General features: G+C 43.9%; 6 protein-coding genes across 6 annotated transcripts; 5 read left to right on the top strand and 1 right to left on the bottom strand.

Annotated features, from left to right (window-relative positions):
• The first annotated feature begins 2038 nt into the window (after nucleotides 1-2038).
• LOC108076606 (uncharacterized) lies at nucleotides 2039-3998 on the top strand. The gene is made up of 4 exons (XM_017169521.3): nucleotides 2039-2118; nucleotides 2386-2609; nucleotides 2675-3541; nucleotides 3721-3998. Exons 2-4 carry the CDS (start codon nucleotides 2396-2398, stop codon nucleotides 3915-3917), a joined length of 1278 nt encoding a protein of 425 aa, XP_017025010.1. The 5' UTR covers nucleotides 2039-2118; nucleotides 2386-2395; the 3' UTR covers nucleotides 3918-3998.
• Nucleotides 3999-10093: 6095 nt separating this feature from the next.
• On the bottom strand, nucleotides 10094-10840 carry LOC108076567 (uncharacterized). The gene has a single exon (XM_041776863.2). The coding sequence runs from the start codon at nucleotides 10827-10829 to the stop codon at nucleotides 10122-10124; it is 708 nt and encodes a 235-aa protein (XP_041632797.1). The 5' UTR covers nucleotides 10830-10840; the 3' UTR covers nucleotides 10094-10121.
• Nucleotides 10841-13338: 2498 nt separating this feature from the next.
• Nucleotides 13339-14078, top strand: LOC108076566 (uncharacterized). The gene has a single exon (XM_017169476.2). It carries the CDS (start codon nucleotides 13339-13341, stop codon nucleotides 14038-14040), a length of 702 nt encoding a protein of 233 aa, XP_017024965.1. The 3' UTR covers nucleotides 14041-14078.
• A 391-nt stretch (nucleotides 14079-14469) lies between these two features.
• Nucleotides 14470-15160, top strand: LOC108076565 (uncharacterized). Its single transcript, XM_017169475.2, has one exon. It carries the CDS (start codon nucleotides 14475-14477, stop codon nucleotides 15123-15125), a length of 651 nt encoding a protein of 216 aa, XP_017024964.1. The 5' UTR covers nucleotides 14470-14474; the 3' UTR covers nucleotides 15126-15160.
• Nucleotides 15161-15462: 302 nt separating this feature from the next.
• LOC108076563 (uncharacterized) lies at nucleotides 15463-16472 on the top strand. Its single transcript, XM_041776861.2, has one exon. The coding sequence runs from the start codon at nucleotides 15468-15470 to the stop codon at nucleotides 16470-16472; it is 1005 nt and encodes a 334-aa protein (XP_041632795.1). The 5' UTR covers nucleotides 15463-15467.
• A 670-nt stretch (nucleotides 16473-17142) lies between these two features.
• LOC121502876 (mucin-2) lies at nucleotides 17143-21819 on the top strand. The gene is made up of 3 exons (XM_041776860.1): nucleotides 17143-19064; nucleotides 19605-20168; nucleotides 20571-21819. The coding sequence occupies exons 1-3, from the start codon at nucleotides 17143-17145 to the stop codon at nucleotides 21817-21819; spliced, it is 3735 nt and encodes a 1244-aa protein (XP_041632794.1).
• Nucleotides 21820-21830: the final 11 nt, after the last annotated feature.

The following is a 21830-nucleotide window of genomic DNA, read 5'->3' on the forward strand; positions in this document are numbered from 1 at the left end:
TCGAGCTCTTTCACCGCTCCCCCCTTGACCTGTCAGCAAAATTCTCATACGATTTCTGGAAAATCCGTTTGCATGTTTTTTTGGGCAAATAATTGCCGGGGCACCATGAGATGTTTGTTATTTACAGTATCTGTGTGTGAGCGAAATTTACCTGGGGGAAAACCGAAAATACATTTTGCCCTATGTTTTTCTACGCTCCATAAATGAATGAATGTTGGCCAAGCAACGTAGATGCAATTAGGGTTAGTTTTCCAGTGACGAGGCAGAAGAATGAGAGGCTCAGGGCGGTGCGGAAAATTCCGTAGAAGAACGCTGGCTTCCGTTTTGTGCCGCACGCTTGGAGTGGCAACAAGTGCCACTTGCACTTTGACTGACGCGCCAGCTTCTTGGCTTGGCCTGGGTCTCTGGCTCTGGGCTGGGATTCCGCTTTTGGCCCGACCGGCAACTGCTAAAAAGTGCGCAAAATTAAGTGCCTGGCTGCTGTCTAAAAGGTGCTTCAGCCACTCGAGTGCGCGAGGAGCGAGGAGCTGGAGGAGCTGGAGGAACTGCGCTCATATTTAGCGGCTTTAGACATTTGCAGATTCTGAAAGGCAAACGAGCCGAGCTGATAGCCCTCGTCTCGAATGCAGCTCCCTGGACGGTGGAATATTTTGTGTTTATATTTGTTTTATTTGGGAAAATGTTCTTATATATTCAGGAAACGAGTAGTTAATTACCTGGTTCACATTTGAATATACCTAAAAATAAAGAGCTACCAAAAAATGAAAGTATATGATATGGATTTCCCGAGATTCAACTATAGGAAGTAAGGTTTATTATAACTCTTTTCAATGACCCACTTATAGTAGTGTTTAATTTCCATTTATAATATCCTTTAACTAAATATTACTGGAGATCAACTTTCGCTCATCTTAAAAAATAATCTAAAAAATCTCGATATTTCCCCCACGGTGCCTTTAGCATAAGGGAAAAGCGATCCTGTTTTGGCTGGGAAATTGAATTTCGGGACAGCGTTTTCCATTCGCTAGGGTCGCCAGCCAGGTGATTAATTGCGTGCAGGGGACAGCAGCTGCAGCACCTGGCCGGATGTGGGGGTTGCCCCAACGGGGATTCCTGGGGAATAGCTGACAAGCACGTGCCCCGCTCTAAAAAATCATTTTTCCTCGTATTCTCCGGCAGATTTATATGTCGTTTGTTTTTTTTTTTTTTTTTTTTGTTCTTTTGTACGGCAATTATAAACAAAAACGTAAACAAGGTGTGGAATACACAAAACTATAAAACCAGCAATGGGCAATCAAAATCAGTAAAATAAATCTAAATTGTGCAAAAGCGGCTGCATCGTTGTTATCGATCAATTCAAGTAAATACGATGTATTTGTTATTTAGCCAGAAGCCGAAACATTGGTTTCGCAATAGATTTTCCACGACGAAACCTGGGTTCCCTTTTTGGGTTTTATTTTGCCCTAAGAAATCTTTTTGTATGACTTTCTTATAATATAATGTACTTACTATTTATTTAAAATAATGAAGACGTGAAATAACAATATTAATAAAATCAATAAACTTGGTTAACTATGTAAAGATCTTTGGCAAATCTTTATCTAAAATGCTAAAAATATAATAAGAGCACAGACTTTGGTCTGAAGGTGTGAACTTACAGCTCGTACAACTTCTGGCAGTCATTCTGTTTTTTTCCAACGTTCTTTATCACTTATTAAACAAAAAAAAAAAAAAAAAAACACTTACCTACACATCACTTATGATAACGAAAATCTGCCTTCTCTGCACACAATTATGAATATAGCTTCGAAGGGGTCACCGAAGTGAGATAAAGGAAGCGAATATGCGTTTTCATTGTTAAACTTTGTTCTGCGACAATTTAGTTCCGTTCCTCCCCCCCATCACCGATTTTTATGCCGCCTAGACTTAACCCCGTTTATCAGATAACAGCACAACAACAATTTCACTTGTCGCGCGCTCCGCCTTTGGGTATAAAAATGAATGGGATTCCAGCGGAATGCTCAGTATTTGTTTGTCGGTAGAAATCGCCAGACACACTACGGCACTGTTCGCTACCCAAGATTATCTTCATTGAAATTAGTTATCTTTCAAAAGTCGGTCAGTAATAAATAACAATTGAAGGAAACCCCGATTTGTGGGAGAATTGCATCTTATGTTGCACGCTGAAAATCGCTTAAAATCTACCTAAATTTCGGAATATATTAAGTGGAATCTTATTTAAACGAAATGGCTGTGATGTGATGAGAATGTGCTTTATCAAGATGACTTGACAATAAAAAAACTTGCAAAATTTTAATCTTGCTTCGATCTTGGATCGTTCATGGTTTCCCCTCTCTGACAATTAATAGACTTTTCTGATTGCAGCTGACTCAGAATGTCGCCGAACAGCAGCTCGGAAAAGCCCGTAAATCCCAACGAGTATTTGCACATCCCCAAGTGGGTCAACGAGGACTACTTCCTGCCGATTCTCGAAAAGGATGTTCCGAATTTTGACAAAATCGTCAAGTTCTTTCCAATTGCGGCCACAGCGCCCGGGGAGAACTACACCTCCATTATGATCAGGGTTGTTGTGGATGTATTGCTAAAAGGTATCTTAATATATTAGCAATATTCGAATATTTCTTATTTATTATTATTTAAATATTATAATTAGATGGCAGCGAAAAGAAAGTCTCGTACATCCTAAAGACCGTGCTGGAGGCGGACAGTGGAGCGGATGTGGTTGCTGGCATGAGCCTGTTTCCCAAAGAAAAGAAGATGTACGAGGTGCATATACCGCAATACGCGAAGCTCTACAAGGAGGCGGGCTTGGACGTTGAGCTGGCACCCAGGTGTCTTCATGTGGAGTCCACCGCTGAGCTTATAACACTGGTCTTTGAGGACCTAAGTCGTCAGAACTTCAAAAACGCCGATCGTCTCAAGGGCTTAGATATGGCGCATATGAGACGAGTGCTCCAGAAACTGGCCGAGCTCCATGCCGCCTCTGCTGTGGTCAGAGAGATCAACGGACCTTTTGACCAGATGTACTCCATGTCCATGTACAATGAGCAGAGCCGCGATCTCTTTGAGAAGCTGAACGAGATGCGTCAAGTGCAGCTCTTTAAGGCGATGAGGGAGTGGGGAATGGAGCACGTCGACAAGTACATAGCCAAAGTGTGGAGCCCACAGGAGGTGTTCGAGGAAGCCCTAAAACTTAACCAGGTGGACGAGAGCGAGTTCAATGTGCTGAATCATGGCGACTGCTGGTCCAACAACATCATGTTCACCTACAAGGAGAACGGCGAAATCGACAGGACCATCTTTGTGGACTTGCAGATGGGCAAGTGGGGCACTCCGGCCCAGGACCTTTGGTATTTGATCACCACATCCGCCGCGCTGGACATTAAGGTCAAAGAGTTCGATCACTTTATTCAGATCTATCACGAACGCTTGGTCGAGTGCCTCAAGCTCCTGAAGTACTCGAAGCCCATTCCATCCCTGCGAGATACCCATATCATGATGCTAAAGTACGGATTCTTTGGTGAGTTTAATGGCAACTACTTGTATATGAAAAGGAGGTATATATAAAGATTTAAAATCGATAATTAAGCCGTTAAACTGATATATTTTAATTGAAAATTTTACTAATATCCAACTTTTAATATTAATTTTCCTTGAATGAACTCTTTCTAAGCCTGACCTTCAATTATTTCGCTTTAGGACCGCTCAACGCCATGGGTTTGATGTTGGCCATCCTAATGCCCACCGACAAGGATGCCAATATGAAAATGATGTTGGCCCCAGGTCCCGAGGCTGATGCCCAGCGTTACAAGAGCTTCATAAATCCGTATTATGCCAATGCCATGAAGGTGCTTTTGCCGTTTTTCGATAAAAAAGGACTTTTAAAGTCTGTCTAGGTTCGTTACCAGAGCCTTCCTAGAGTTTAGCCAATTTTTGTGTGATATTATATATCATAAATATAAAAAATTTAAATACAAGTCTGGAAATGTCTATTATATCAATAGTTGATTGGCATGCCACAATCGTAGTAAACATTCATGATTACTGGCTGAAATTGGGGGTCTTTTATTTTTAGAAAGAGAAAACTTTGTATGACGAAACAGTTTTATTAACGTGCGAACTATACTAGACACTCTGATAGGTTTTTGTGGGCGTTAAAACTAGTGACGTAGGTCAATTAATCAATTAATTAATCAATTACTCATAAAAAAAAAAACATTGATAAAGTGCCAACCATGCATGAGTAAGGCAGTTTATTATTTCTAGAAAGATCTGTGATCTGATCTGATCTTCACTGCACTTCACCTATTATTTGTTTATATTTAATCAGTTGAAGACACTGATAGTCTAAGTTCCAAGCAGATAAAGAGTGAATATAGCAATGCCATAAAAAGGCATCTTGCTAATTATTCTTTAATGAAGAATGCCAAATATAGGTCATATTTTAATTGCGATATAATAATGTATTAATTTGACAATATTTTAATTTATCATAGTATTTATTTCACTTTTTATCTTTAATATTAATTATTTAACACAACAAATTGCCTTCTCCCATATTCAGATTTTTCTCGCCTTCTGAAAATCGTTGGGGTCGGCTTTTAGCCTAGGGTATCGCAATTATAAAAACATTTTAAAATAAATTGTTGGTTTGCTGCCGTTATGTGGCTGCCTGGCGCTTGTTTTGCGGCATCACAATGGGCCATGCGGTTCCCAGCTCCCCTGCCTCGCCCGCCTCAGATGTGTCGCTGTTGTGGCACCTGTGTCCAGGTGTGCAGCACACGCTCGCAGGCCGATGTCGAATCTGTCGCTGGTACTCCAAATTTTTCTGTGAAGGGCCCTTCCCCCCACTCGTTAAGGTGGCTGAGGCAGCCGAAAATGTTCGGGTGTCTGATTTATAGTCAATTTGTCTTAAATTATGCATGTGGCAGAGGCAGCTGAGGGGCCCAGATAATGGCGGGGAGATGGTGCATCCTAGGGCCTAGTGCCAGGATCTTGGCAACCTCCCTGGGCATTTATCATATTTTATCACTGCCTAAATGCGTGCCATAAATAATTCGTTCAGTTCTTTTCCACAACTGATTTAATAGACTGAAGAGCAGTTACCTGTAAGGCGGGCTGGCGCATAAATTTAAGCCAAAGCCGCACGCTCGCCCGTCCACGCAAAAACCCGCTAATAATTTGTCAAATGCCAGGGGTGGTGTCCTGAAATTTATCGAGACGAATTTTGTATGTCCCTGCCAAAGGACCCTCCCTCAACCGACTATACCGACGGCCGTGCGCTCAATTAAACTGCAATTGCAACACGCTTTGGCCATTCGCTGGGGTTGTGTGACCGTTAATTGGTTGCGGGTACTTTCGTTAAGCGTACTTACCTCAGAATGCTGCCGTTGGCGGCACTGCAACAATTTATTCATTCCGGTAACGAGTCCGAGCCCAGTCGGGCCGTAGTTCAGCTGACCGCTAATTACAATCTCATTGGCGAAGAGCAGAAACTAATTAGCCTGTTTATCGAGTTCGCGTGGCAGCCATCGAAGTTACTCAATATTAATTTTCGGGCTTATCCTGAGCCTCCTCTCCATTCTATATCTCTCCGACTGCCTGCCGTACGATTGCCAATTATTGAATTGTTTTCCTAGCTGGAAATTCTAGCCTCATTTACCGCACATGCTGACCATTCGGTGGGGCGCCCTCAAGCGCCGATGAAATAATTAAAACTTTGGGGCCAACCAAAAAATACAACGAATCAAAAAAGGGAGGAGTAAGCTGGAGAGATATAAAAATTACCACAAGCTGACTCTGAGTTGCCTTCGCTGATGAGTCTCTACAAATTATAAGATGGCCATAAAACAGAGAAATTCTGAGGGAACTCAAGAGGGAGTCCTTGTTGTGGAGAGAATGCTTGAGGTCTTTGGAAAAGGTAATGAGAGCGTGGTATTTTTTCAATTATGAATATCAGTTAATGGTTATATCAGGAATATATATCTCCTTACACTTAATAAATCAATTGAATAAATATTTTTAAGTATTACTTTCGTTGAAGTTTACAGACTCGAAAGTGAGATCTATGCCTGGCCAACTCAATAAATTTCCACCTCGGTCACTCCGCTATCCACTTTGTGGGTGAAATTTAAGCGTAACCCAAAAACCGTCACCACAAACACTTACACATTCGCTTCGGTTTGGTCTGGTTTCGGTTCAGCTGTGTAATGGCCACAGCAGGTTCGGTGGACAAGGACGAGGATGGGAATGCGAGTGTGGATGAAGGGCAGCGGCTGCTAATGGGGAGGTGTGCTTCTGCACATTCTTTCGGTTTATGGTCTCCTCCACGCTCTGTGTTTTTGTTTTCCAGCTTTTCCTTGGCCCCGGCTATTTTTACCAATGTGCTGAAAATCAAGCGGTCGAGTCGTAAACATTTTTTTAATTCATCCTCATCCAACACTAGGAGGAAAACCAAGAATGTTGGCCACACACACACCCGCGTACTTGCACCTACACTATGAGAGGGGAAGCCATTAAACAGCTGCAGAAACAGCAGGGGCACTGTGAGAAAATTGTTATTAATTGTAGATTTTACTTCATAAGGATCAAGGAATAAGATCTATCATCTGGTTTAAATATCTATAAGAACGCTTAAAGTATTAGCTTTTATTTCACACTTTAAAACTCTTTTACTTTCTCACAGTGCAGAAAGGGAGCTAGGTCTGAATGTGGAGCGGCGGAGCTAAGCAGCTGTAGTCTGTAGAGCCTGGCTGGCGTGTTGAGTGTTTGCGTTTTTCAAATTGTGTGAATTTATTTTTTTCCTGCCTTTGTTTTTATGGCGCCTGAAATTATGCTTATTTCGCCATTTCTGCTTAGCTCTTAAAGAAATTAAAAAAAAGAAGCGCCAGTGGAGGGGGCAGCGAAAGTGAAAGCGAAAGGACAGGAAAACCGCGAGGTACCAAGGTCCTTCAGGGTGTCTATGTGTGCGTGTGCAGCGCCTGGCTGCGTATTAGTGTGTGTGTGTCTTTCGCTTTGGCGCCTTTGCCTTAGACGACTTTTGTTTTTGTTGGCGAGCCCTCGGCGAAAACAAAACCCCAAACGTGGTGTTCCCTAAACTCCTCGCTTAGCGCCAAGGAAGTGAAAAACCCGCAGGGATCCGAATTCAACGGCCCTTTAAATTTGCCTGAATATATATCCTGCTGATATTTAATTCAGTATTTATCCTAGGCTGCTTTGATTTCTCTGGCCACATTTTGATTACTTCGACAGCAACTGGCAGGACTGTACATATATTTTCTGTGTTGCCATTTTTTATGTTTGACAGCCAACTGTGTCCGAGCCTGACATTCCGACAGTCGGCCCGAAATGGGGCCATTTTCAAATTGACAAGAACAGGAAGCGCCTGGAGTGGCCTGGTCAGCCCTGAAGGGAGTTCCAGCCATTGGGCGAATATCAAAAACTCATTACAATCACTTCTGACGTAAATGTGGCCAAGGAAAATAGACCTAATGGGCCACAAGGATGGCCAGCACATAAAATTTGGTAACGATGCCGTCTGGCCGGGATGACGGGGTCAGGAAGCGAGCCTCTGGGTCATCAATGTTAATTAACGTTCACCTACCTATACAGAGATCTGCGATTCTTCTTTTAATTAAAACCTCAATTGCAAAAGAAATTCATAAGTATGAAATTATATTTGCTAAGGACTCGAAGAGCTCTTCCATCAAACGTAATGTATTTAATATTCCCGCCGTCGAATATATATATGTATATATTTCAGGGTAGTGTGCGTATCCATAAATTGTTTTTCCCTGTCTCATTTGTCTAGGCAATTTGTGTCTATAAAGCGCACAATAAAAATCGACATTAAAAGGCTGCCATTCAAATAAATATGGCCTTGTGCTAAACGAATCGTTAACAAAAAAAAAAAAAAATGTATATATATATATAAAGAGGGAGCAGAACAAAATGAAAAGCGAAACACTTTTTCAAAATAATTTCACACAATTAAAGTGAAAAGCCATACGCAGACGTCTATTGTCGCGAACAATGGCCAAGTAGAGACGAGGGTTCTGGCTGAAGGAGGGACGGGCGATTTATTTGTTGAGTGCAAATTATATTTGAAACACATACACACACACACTCGACTTCTATACAGAAATGTACAAAATTTGACGAGCAATTTGTTGCAGCAAAAACGTTACACAAACGAATCAAGGGGAATTTGTTTCATTTCGACGGCGCTCTTTTTTTTCCCTAACCGTTTTGGGAGGCATCCAATTTAAGTACGTTCTGAGGGGGCTTCCAGGAAGATCAAATTTTTAATAACTGTCTCTAAGCGCATAAAGCACGCGGGCCAGGCCACGCTTTCCTTTCTCTGGCCGAAAAGTTGTCCTAACAATGCGAAATGACATAAAAATGTTGGCTAAGTAAGTTCCACTGATATGGCCAGCTTCATTTGTATTTCCGCTGCTCCAAGTACTTCCGCCGGTTGCCAGGCTCAAAGTCAAGATGGAATTGCCAGTTGGCCAAGAGGCTGGCAGGGGGCCTATTTACATTTGAACGGCGAATGGACGCCGTAGGATGGCCCGGGCAAATGTATAGTTTATGGGCAGCTGGCTAAGCCGGCTGGCATATTTATGGGGTCCGGGGTATACGTGCTTTACAGCGCTTTATTCGTTACTGCATATTTCATAAATTACGTGGTAATCTGCGTGTAATTGCGCCCCCCTCCTGAGAGCGATGCTGGGTAATTACGTGTTCTCTGTTTGGACAATCAGGCTTCGCGGCACTTCATAACCCATCTTCGATTCCCTCGATTCCCGGAATGGATGGATCGCTCGGAGGCATCGCAAACAGTGGTAATTGCGGCCCACCTTGAGCTAAGGCTGCTCCACTCTAGATCTGAGCCATCGGATCACCACATCCCTATCCCCATCGAGGAAAACAAATTGCGCTGTTGACCTTCGCATGGTTTTCGGAAAAGTTTTGCCTTTGACTCAATTGAATCCAACAAAGGGGCTCAGACAATTCCTCCAGCATATTTATAGGCATTATTGCTGTACTCAAGGATTTCCAGTCAACGATTTTGGCTCGTTAGTGAACCGACTTCGCCGTGGCTGTTGTTGCCCTCTTGGCCGCAGATTTATGCCGCTGCCAAAACTTTTTTAACAACATCCGAAATTTACGATTTTCGGAACACGAGCCGCCGCGTGGAGCTCGGAGCTAAGTTGTATAGAAAATAGTTAACTGGTCGTCTGGCCTTTGTGCGAGTATCTGCATCTCGGAGCTGTTGTTTGTCCTGTTTGGGAATTGTTTTGATTTAGTAATGGCGGGCGGACATTTAATTAGTGTCGCCAGAAAGTCTGCGTGCAGGCCAGATCCCGATAAATAAGCCGACCCCCGGATGACAGACATCGGCCATTGTTTATCGAAGTTTATCTCTATAATGAGCTCCACGCCGCTCGGCCACCTCAGCTGGCGGTGAAGTCATCTCTCCCGATGGCCACATCCCAAACCACCAAATACAATTTGAATATGTTAAGTGTGCCGCGAGCGTTTTGGAAATGTTAAACGGGAGACAAACAAAACATTTGGTTACACCGATTCCGCGGCCGACAATCATGTTAATGAGGCTGTCGCTGTCAATTAGAGACGAATCTCCAGGGCACCTGTGGCGCTGCCTAATGCAAATCGAGAATTTATGAAGAATTTTTAACAATATGAACAGGTCTTCTGGGACCACACTGAATGAATATATCTCAGAGCTTGGGTTGACAAGTTCGAGCTGTCTTTTTCAAGTGTCAACAAAGTAAATAAAAAATTTCAAAATAAAAACTTTAAACTTCCAGATTGGGCAGAAAATGTTTTACATTTGGCTAAATATATATTTAAATATTTGCCTTCATAACTTACGAATAGAACAGACTGCTAAACACTCCTCTTGCAATGCCAAATTGTTTCAGAAATTCCATAAAACGTATATAGAACATTATAAATCTTAAGATTAAAATTAAATCCTTGTGTTTGTATGCCAATTTTTTATTTGTTTAATAAATTGATTTTATAAATAAATAAATATTGAGCCTTTAATGAGTGTCAGATGGATGGCAGGCTATCTACCGCGAGATGCACCAGGATGGGCCGAAGAACTTCTTGCAGAGCTTGATCGGCGCTTCGGTGGACTCGTCAGAGTCATTGTGGTGTGGTGGTCGTGGTGGTGGGGGTGGCGGCGGCAGTGGGTAGTAGGGTGGGAAGTACTGTGGTGGTGGGTAGGGGGGGTAGATCGGGAAATGAGGGTAGTGAGGGGGAGGTGTGTGGTGGCCGTGTCCGGGAGGAGTGGGATGAGGCTTCTTCGTGGTGGTTGTAGTAGTAGTAGTAGTGGTCGTCGTGGGAGGATGATGTCCGCCGCCATGTCCACCGCCATGTCCGCCTCCATGTCCGCCGTGATCTCCGTGTCCATGACCCGGAGGAGGAAACGGGTACGGAGGATAGGGGTAGCTAGGATAGGGATAGCTCGGGTAGCTGGGATAGCCGTGTGGTGGCGGCGGGTAGTGCGGATAGTGCGGGTAGGGCTTTGTGGTCGTCGTTGTTTTGGGCTTCTTGGTGGAGCTAGAGGACTGCGGGAAGGTCACCACCAGGTTGCCATCGCTGCCGAAGAGCTTGCGCCAGGTCGAGGGATCGGTCTCCGCGTCGTTCTCAACGCTGTTCAACTCCTGGCTGCTCTCCACACTCGACTCCTGACCGAGGGTCTCCTCCTGGGGGCGGGCCATCGCCAGGGCTCCGCAGAGCGCCAGGCATAGGCAGAGAACCAACTTGGTGCTCATGGTATGAAAGGTGTTTGCTTCGAACTGATTGACAGATGGCAGCACCTGCGCTATTTATACTTGTCCTATTCGCAAAAAGAAATGCGATCGCGCCCCCTAAGTTATTGCCAAAAACGGTAACGAACCATTGAACCACTGAACATTAACCCAGTTTGCCCGGCATTTCAAAAGATCTCCCGAGAAAATGTCTAGTCACCGCAGTTAGTCCGCCAAGTTAGCATGCTAATTTATTCGGCTATTAAAATCAGCTCAGAACACGCCCCGCGAAGTTACTAGTCGCGCGGTTTTATTCGCTTAGATCGGCGTCACCGATTAGCTTGCTGGTCTAACGGTTCATTTTGGTTGTTTTTTGAGTTTTTTTTATTGCTTAAAGCCAGCTGGCTGCTTATCCACAATGTGGAGTGTCCAAATGATAAAATCTTTTTTATAACAGCTCGGCAGATGGCAAAAAGAATTCACTTTCCAGGTGATGATGGGATTTGTAAGAAACCTATGGCATTAGCTGAATTTTAGAACAAATACTGCCTTAATTATTTAAACTAATTATAAATCATTACACCTTCCAGTATTTAAGCTTATTATATATCTTAAGCGACATACGTTTTACACAAAGCCATTGAAGTATCATTTGCTTTAATCTCATTATATTTATACATTCAGCATCTTCCTAGAACTGAGCAGATAGATATTATACATCCCATTAATTATTTGTTACACAACTTTGACTAGAATTGTCTCTACTATTTTGTTTAGCTAACCAGCATTTGTTTAGAAACCTATAGGAAGATGTAATTAATACGCATAAAAACCCTAAAAACTGAACCATTAATAACAATTTAGATAAATCTCTATACTCCCAGTATAAAAAGTCCAGCGGCTGGTCATTCAAGAAGTAGTCTGAATTCGAACTCGGGAACTAAGCAAGTAATCCAGAATCATGTTAGTCGCCTACCTCGGCTTCGTTTTGATCCTCCAAGCCAGCTTTACAGCTGCACAAGGCAACCAGGCTTTTGAGTTACCTGGTGGCGGAAAGATATTTTTCTTGACATCGTCTCAGGATTCAGAGCCCAAGCCAGAACACAAACATAGGGAGAGGTACCCAGATGGCATTCGAGTTATCCAGTTGGGAGGTGACAACGAAGACAATCATGACAGAGATCGAAACTCCAACCTCGCGGATGGCATTCGAGTTATTCAATTGGGAAGTGACAATGGACACAATCATGACAGAGATCGAAACTCCAACTTACCGGACGAAATCAGGGATTATTTGAAGCGTCAGAACATCACAACGGACCAAGGCTCCTCCAGTATTCAAGTTATCCAATTGGGAGGCGACAGCGGTCCTAAGAGAAGGCATAGCCATGACGATGAGGACGATGACAATGATGATGATGATGTTTCACTGCGAAAAATATTCAAGATATTTCGATTCGGCGCAAGACGAGGTGACCGTCGCTCCAATGTCCACTTTCTGACTCCTCAAGGAAGGGATCTTGGTAATCGCCGGAACTTGGCGCAGGATAGGATTGACTACAACCGCCCAGTGGCTGGCAGTCGAGCGGATGTGCCTAGAACGCGGGTCCAGGTCATTCGACAGAATGTGCCCCGACGGATGCTGGTACGAAATCTCAGATCTAGCCAGGCTCACTTAACCAATATGCAGAGTTTGAGCTTTCCCGTCTTCGAGGACGAGTGGCAGGTGAGTGATTAGGAAAAGTCTGTGGGAACTTTACATAATTTAATTATAATTCTTCCTTCTTAAAATAGATGGCTTAGAGTGGATATCTGTGAAATGCGTGGTGTATTTAGCAGCTATGGAGAAAGAAAAAATTAAAATTTCCTATTGGATTAACTAAATATTTGTGTTGTCTTTGATATTTCTTATTTTAATATGAACTGTCTTTGTGATCAATATGTTGATGTTGATCAAGAATATATATGATTGAAAGGATCGGATATGACTCCTCCACTACGTTACGAGCTTCTGACTGAAATTATAATACCCTCGAGGGTGTATTCAAATGTAAATATTTATTCATCAAACGAGACAACTTTTGACCACATGAGATCAGGTATTTGATAACGAAGCCAACCTTGGTTTTTGGCATTTTCTTTGGGTTAACAGCCTGGAATATATTTTAATAAACCATCGAATCGACCAGTGGCATCCATCCGATCGAAATTTCTACGCACCCAAGTTAGGAGCCTATTTAAAATATCCACTGGCTAGGCCTACTTTAAATCCATGTCAATCAGTGGCTAGTATAGATAAGTTATTCAAATGGGGATACTAGAACCCAAGATGTCTTGAGGCCCTACAAAAGCTCATTAAGTTATTAAGTTATGCTATTCATTAGCCAAGACTATATATATTTAACTCGGAGATTTGGCCAAAGTTCATGTTTCAGAGAAATTAAAATTCAGAACACTATTTTTTACAGCCTAAAGGTTGTATATAACTGCGGCGATCTGCCATCACTTCTTCAGTTCTAAGTTAGTTTTCGCCATGCTGATTAAGACCTTGGGCCTACTTCTTCTGTTAACGGGTCAGTCCTTGGGAGACTTGTCCCATTTTGGTATTCCCAACTTGGCCACTATACACATCAGAGGCGGTGGCTCTGGCTCCCGTCCTGGCTCTTCAAGCAGCAGTCACCATAAGGACAAGGGCCAGTCGGAATATGATGCATATCTGAATGCTTATTACAAGAATTACTGGCAGCAGTTCTACCAAGCCCAGGCGGCTTACTATGCCTACTGGGCCTATAGACCTTTTGGGGGCTACCCACCTCATGGACCCCATGGACCGCCGCCGACCACCAAAGCTCCCGACACAGACACAACATCCACTGCGATTCCAACCTCTACGGGAACGCCCACCACCTCAACAGCTATTCCCACATCGACTGGAGAACAAACCACATCAACAGCCGTGGCAACCCAGCCCACAACGACACCATCTCCAACGACCTCCACTGCCGTGGCTCCCCAGAATACGGACACCACCTCAACGGCAGTTGCTCCGGCAGTACGAGCTAACACAACGCCTCTTCCCTTCCGCTTGGTGGCCAGTAATCTGATCAGCCAGTCGCTTCCAAATTATGTTCTTGGATCGAATGTGGGAGCACCAGCACCAGTCTATATCCCATATGATAACTACTATCAAGCGGACCAGCCAGGGTCCTACGTTCAGTTCGTGGGAAAGAAATAGAAATATTTATGAAACCTATAAATTGAGTAAAGTCATAAACACCCTGAAAGAAATCCACATTTATTATTATTAAATTGTTTTTAATGAAAAACTAGCTTTGATCTCAACTAGAGGTATCCGTAGCAACATCATCAACCGAAACCAGATTCGCTGGAGAAAGACACATTCGCCAAAGCGAAAAACATTCCCAAAGCTGACGGCTTCCGACGCGTTATCATATTAGCTGATTTAGCTCTTATAAACAGATTTAAATCGAATTAAATGGGTAAACAAAAGCGCGAAGAGAAAGAAAAGAGAGACGCGATCGATTTCTCTGATCGCCAACTTATTAATGGACCGAAATTAGCATTTATGTCTCGCCGAGTGCAGATATCTCCTAAATATGCAAACCCAATGCCCGGGCAGTCTTAGTTGATGGCCAAACGCGTTTCGATATGAAAGTAATCGGATTTCTACTGTGTTTACTGGCTGTGACCAGTCTCCGGTCGGGTGCAGCTGCCCTGGACTCCAAGCAGGAACAGATGCGAACCGCGATACCATGGCTGCTCCTACTATCCTATCCGGGGGGCCTGCCACAGGTTGGTGCCCCATTGCCCGGAATACCCGTTCGAAGACCCCTGGACGAGACATCGCAATCCAGCTCTAACATGAAGCTGCCCCTCTCCGATGAGACGACGAACAGCCAGCCAGCTAGCGACTTGGTACGCGAGCAGTTCCTGCAGGGAATCCTACAGGGTCTACAGCAACCTGGTGGCGGAGCAAGTTCACCCTCAGCCGCCATGCTGGCAGACTTTATCGCCCAGGCCACCACCACAACTCGAAAGCCAGCGGTGGAAAAGGATTTGAAGGCTCCTGGAAACGACGAGGATTACGACTATATAGACTTTAAAAACGGATCGCGCATCAAGTACGATCTGGATGGGGCGGAGCAGCCGGTGAATAAAGTTCTTCAGCAGACCACAACCCGTCCCCCAGTGGCTCGTCCCCAAAGCCCTAGCAGTGTGGTCTATTATAGACAGCCAGTGAGATATGTTTATTATAGACCCGCCTATAGACCGATTGGATATTACAACAGAGTTGGCTAAGCGAGCATCAATCAGTGGAGATCAATAAAGTTGCCTTATTTATACCACAAGAATGATTAGAAAATTAGCGAGGTTTGGTAATAGGGGTCCGTTAAGTAGAACTCTGATTATGACAGGTCATCAGACTGCTAAGTTATGCGGTGGTCGCTTTCTGTTAAGCTCTGTGAGGCAATAAAAATTCAAATCGCAAATTCGAATCTTCTACATTCCCAATTCCGTAGCTCGAGGCCCATGCTCCAGTCCAGTCTTTTGTCGCTTTCAATTTATGACACCCGACGGACTATATAAAACTCTTCGCATATTATACTGGCCACTTAGTTCTGAACTAACCGGAGCATCGCAATGCTGATCACGACTCTGGGATTGCTTTTCCTGGTGGCCGGCCAGGCCTGTGGCCAGACCATAACTATTCCTCTCTCACCGGCAGGCTTTATTTCGGCCCTCGCCGGAGGCGGTGGAGCGCGTCCTGGCTCTTCGAGTAGCAGTAACAATAACAATGCTGCCCAAGATGAGGCTGACTTATACGAATATTATAGCCAATTGCAGCAGTACTACGAAGCTCAGGCGGCTTATAACCAGTACCAGCAGTATCAGCAGTACCAACAGAACCAGCAGTACCAGCAGTACGTTCAGTACATGAATTACCTTTACGGTCCCTATGGACCTTATGGCCCCAATTCCAACTTAGCACCGACAACACCAACAACTACTCCAGCTCCAGCCACATCAACTGCGATTCCAACGACGCCCGATGATGGAACTTCAACTTCGAACGCCATTCCTGGAACCTCTACCACCTCTACGACTACGGTTTCTACTCCCACAACTGTAGATGCAGTTAATCCATCAACAACGGCTTCCACGCCCACAACTGTAGATGCAGTTAATCCATCAACAACGGCTTCCACGCCCACCACTGTGGATGCAGTTAATCCGTCAACAACGGCTTCCACGCCCACCACTGTGGATGCAGTTAATCCGTCAACAACGGCTTCAACTCCCACCACTGTGGATGCAGTTAATCCTGTGACCACTTCCACGACGCCTTCTACGATGACTTCGGATGCAGTGGGCACCCCGAATACGGACACCACTGTGGATGCAGTTAATCCAGGCCGGGCTCACACGACGCCACTTCCCTTCCACTATGTGCCCAACTCCCCGATCAGTCCCTACGATCTGCACCGAATCAGTTCAAACCCAATCTACGTTCGTGGAACAGCTATAGCATCCTCTTCGGCGCAGGCTTCGCCCTTGTATATCCCATACAGCGGCATCTACCGCAGGCCTCAGCCAGCTCCTTATTTCGCTTACGACGCTAGGAAATTTAACTCATACGACGATTGATTAATTCAATAAAAGTACGAAAAAACATACAAGTTGCTGATGGACTTTCTTTTACCAAATACACTAACTTACATCCATTGGGAAACTTTAGATTTGCTCCTAAAATGAGTCCGACTTTTGGGTAAAACTGATCTCGCCAAATAAGCAATAAAACACAATCTATTGGTTATCTTTAAATTTATAAATGGAGTTAACAGTGATACATCAATTATTTCAATTAGTTTTGATGACCTTTTACAATTAGCGGTATATCTTAAGCAGTTTATATTTATTATTTATATTACAAATAAATTTCTGTGTAGCTATTATATTTATCTAAATCAAAATTCGACCTAAAATTTGTAGTCTAGTGTAATAGAATTTGTTTTAAAGAAGTCCCCAGAAGCAGTAGACACACCCCAATCATGCGCCGATTGCATGGCCAAAGCTAAGTGGTTAGTATAGAACAAATTAGCATCATCTGTGATAGCTATTCTCTAGCTTGAATTCATTCCTTCTTACCAAATCTATAAGCCTTTCAAATTTATTAAATTAGATTTACCCAGCCTATTGTTTGTGTAGAGTGTCATTTTGAATTTACGACTTTTTTGGCATGTATAAAACTCCAGGTGGCTAGCCGCTACCAATTCAGTTCTAGACTAACCTGGGCGCAGGCTAATCTCTGCTCGGAATGAAATTAAGCACTATCAGCTTGTGGATTTTTCTGGCTAGCCAAGCTAGGGGCCAATCAGTGAAAATAAGAATACCTGTCTGGGATGCCTCTACTTTGTTTACTCGTCTTACCGGCATTCAAATCAATCCGGGCAATAACAATAACCAGCGGCCACAGACTAGCAGTCAGCAGGAAAATGAATACAATGACTATCTAAACAACTTAAATAACTATTATAATAACTATTGGGAAAATGTATACCAGAATTCAGCTGGTTATGACCCATATGGAATCTATGGACCATATGGACTTTATGGGCCATATGGACTCTATGGACAGTATGATCCCAACCAATTTCAACAGCCGCCAGAAACAGCATCTACAACAACTGTTTCCCCAACAACATCTACAGCTTTACCTACCTCTACTAGCAGCCCAACAACATCAACTGCTATTCCGAGTTCAACTGGAACTCCAACTACATCTACTGCACTGCCAACTTCAACAGACGATCCAACGACATTATCTACAGAAAATCCAATTTGTACAGTGTATCCTCAGCTGCCAGTTTGTCAAACGACAACAGAGGATCCAACTACACCGAGCGCGATTTCAATAACTTCTACAACTACAGCCATTTCCACATCAACGACGGCAGCTTCCTCAACAACGACTTCTTCTCCAACCACTGAAGCAGTATCATCTTCCTCAACTACGGATTTAACAACATCGACAGCGCTTCCTACTTCTACGACTACTGAAGCAACATCATCTTCCTCGACTACGGATTCAACAACATCGACAGCGCTTCCTACTTCTACGACTACTGAAGCAACATCATCTTCCTCGACTACGGATTTAACAACATCGACAGCGCTTCCTACTTCTACGACTACTGAAGCAATATCATCTTCCTCGACTACGGATTCAACAACATCGACAGCGCTTCCTACTTCTACGACTACTGAAGCAACATCATCTTCCTCGACTACGGATTCAACAACATCGACAGCGCTTCCTACTTCTACGACTACTGAATCAACATCATCTTCCTCGACTACGGATTCAACAACATCGACAGCGCTTCCTACTTCTACGACTACTGAAGCAACATCATCTTCCTCGACTACGGATTCAACAACATCGACAGCGCTTCCTACTTCTACGACTACTGAAGCAACATCATCTTCCTCGACTACGGATTCAACAACATCGACAGCGCTTCCTACTTCTACGACTACTGAAGCAACATCATCTTCCTCGACTACGGATTCAACAACATCGACAGCGCTTCCTACTTCTACGACTACTGAAGCAATATCATCTTCCTCGACTACGGATTCAACAACATCGACAGCGCTTCCTACTTATACGACTACTGAAGCAACATCATCTTCCTCGACTACGGATTCAACAACATCGACAGCGCTTCCTACTTCTACGACTACTGAAGCAACATCATCTTCCTCGACTACGGATTCAACAACATCGACAGCGCTTCCAACTTCTACGACTACTGAAGCAATATCATCTTCCTCGACTACGGATTCAACAACATCGACAGCGCTTCCTACTTCTACGACTACTGAAGCAACATCATCTTCCTCGACTACGGATTCAACAACATCGACAGCGCTTCCTACTTCTACGACTACTGAAGCAACATCATCTTCCTCGACTACGGATTCAACAACATCGACAGCGCTTCCTACTTCTACGACTTCTGAATCAACATCATCTTCCTCGACTACGGATTCAACAACATCGACAGCGCTTCCTACTTCTACGACTACTGAAGCAACATCATCTTCCTCGACTACGGATTCAACAACATCGACAGCGCTTCCTACTTCTACGACTACTGAAGCAATATCATCTTCCTCGACTACGGATTTAACAACATCGACAGCGCTTCCTACTTCTACGACTACTGAAGCAACATCATCTTCCTCGACTACGGATTCAACAACATCGACAGCGCTTCCTACTTCTACGACTACTGAAGCAATATCATCTTCCTCGACTACGGATTCAACAACATCGACAGCGCTTCCTACTTCTACGACTACTGAATCAACATCATCTTCCTCGACTACGGATTCAACAACATCGACAGCGCTTCCAACTTCTACGACTGCTGAAGCAACATCATCTTCCTCGACTACGGATTCAACAACATCGACAGCGCTTCCTACTTCTTCGACTACTGAAGCAATATCAGCTTCCTCGACTACGGATTTAACAACATCGACAGCGCTTCCTACTTCTACGACTACTGAAGCAACATCATCTTCCTCGACTACGGATTCAACAACATCGACAGCGCTTCCTACTTCTACGACTACTGAAGCAACATCATCTTCCTCGACTACGGATTCAACAACATCGACAGCGCTTCCTACTTCTACGACTACTGAAGCAATATCATCTTCCTCGACTACGGATTCAACAACATCGACAGCGCTTCCTACTTATACGACTACTGAAGCAACATCATCTTCCTCGACTACGGATTCAACAACATCGACAGCGCTTCCTACTTCTACGACTACTGAAGCAACATCATCTTCCTCGACTACGGATTCAACAACATCGACAGCGCTTCCAACTTCTACGACTACTGAAGCAATATCATCTTCCTCGACTACGGATTCAACAACATCGACAGCGCTTCCTACTTCTACGACTTCTGAATCAACATCATCTTCCTCGACTACGGATTCAACAACATCGACAGCGCTTCCTACTTCTACGACTACTGAAGCAACATCATCTTCCTCGACTACGGATTCAACAACATCGACAGCGCTTCCTACTTCTACGACTACTGAAGCAATATCATCTTCCTCGACTACGGATTTAACAACATCGACAGCGCTTCCTACTTCTACGACTACTGAAGCAACATCATCTTCCTCGACTACGGATTCAACAACATCGACAGCGCTTCCTACTTCTACGACTACTGAAGCAATATCATCTTCCTCGACTACGGATTCAACAACATCGACAGCGCTTCCTACTTCTACGACTACTGAATCAACATCATCTTCCTCGACTACGGATTCAACAACATCGACAGCGCTTCCAACTTCTACGACTACTGAATCAACATCATCTTCCTCGACTACGGATTCAACAACATCGACAGCGCTTCCTACTTCTTCGGCTACTGAAGCAATATCAGCTTCCTCGACTACGGATTTAACAACATCGACAGCGCTTCCTACTTCTACGACTACTGAAGCAACATCATCTTCCTCGACTACGGATTCAACAACATCGACAGCGCTTCCTACTTCTACGACTACTGAAGCAACATCATCTTCCTCGACTACGGATTCAACAACATCGACAGCGCTTCCTACTTATACGACTACTGAAGCAACATCATCTTCCTCGACTACGGATTCAACAACATCGACAGCGCCTCCGACTTCTACGACTACTGAAGCAACATCATCTTCCTCGACTACGGATTCAACAACATCGACAGCGCTTCCTACTTCTACGACTGCTGAAGCAACATCATCTTCCTCGACTACGGATTCAACAACATCGACAGCGCTTCCTACTTCTACGACTACTGAAGCAACATCATCTTCCTCGACTACGGATTTAACAACATCGACAGCGCTTCCTACTTCTACGACTACTGAATCGACATCATCGTCTTCGACTACGGATTCAACAACATCGACAGCGCTTCCTACTTCTACGACTACTGAAGCAACATCATCTTCCTCGACTACGGATTCAACAACATCGACAGCGCTTCCTACTTCTACGACTACTGAAGCAATATCATCTTCCTCGACTACGGATTCAACAACATCGACAGCGCTTCCTACTTCTACGACTACTGAATCAACATCATCTTCCTCGACTACGGATTCAACAACATCGACAGCGCTTCCTACTTCTACGACTACTGAAGCAATATCATCTTCCTCGACTACGGATTTAACAACATCGACAGCGCTTCCTACTTCTACGACTACTGAAGCAACATCATCTTCCTCGACTACGGATTCAACAACATCGACAGCGCTTCCTACTTCTACGACTACTGAAGCAATATCATCTTCCTCGACTACGGATTCAACAACATCGACAGCGCTTCCTACTTCTACGACTACTGAATCAACATCATCTTCCTCGACTACGGATTCAACAACATCGACAGCGCTTCCTACTTCTTCGACTACTGAAGCAATATCAGCTTCCTCGACTACGGATTCAACAACATCGACAGCGCTTCCTACTTCTACGACTACTGAAGCAACATCATCTTCCTCGACTACGGATTCAACAACATCGACAGATTCTACAACGACAGAAAATTCTCTTTGCTTACAGTATCCGCAACTTCCAATTTGTCAAACAGCAAAAGCTGCACATTTTAAGGAAACGGTATCAAAAAAACCGGAATTTTCTGAAATCACTGAATCAGGCACGGTTTTCAAGCCAGAGCAACAGTTATTGATCACATCAAAACCTCAGTCTGTGACATCGCTTTGTTTCTTTTATCCTCGCCTGTGCTCGAAACCGGAGGAAGCTCAATTTGTGCGTCTAGCTGATGAAAATCGAAAACCTTTGCTGTTGATATCATCAGTTGAAGGAAGATCTCATAATCAATATCAACCTGCCTTATGGCGAGCCATGAGAAGAGCCATCACAAACCACAAAAAATAATGTGTTGATAT

The sequence above is a fragment of the Drosophila kikkawai genome, chromosome 2R (assembly GCF_030179895.1).
Source record: "Drosophila kikkawai strain 14028-0561.14 chromosome 2R, DkikHiC1v2, whole genome shotgun sequence".
Classification (NCBI taxonomy): Eukaryota; Metazoa; Arthropoda; class Insecta; order Diptera; family Drosophilidae; genus Drosophila; species Drosophila kikkawai.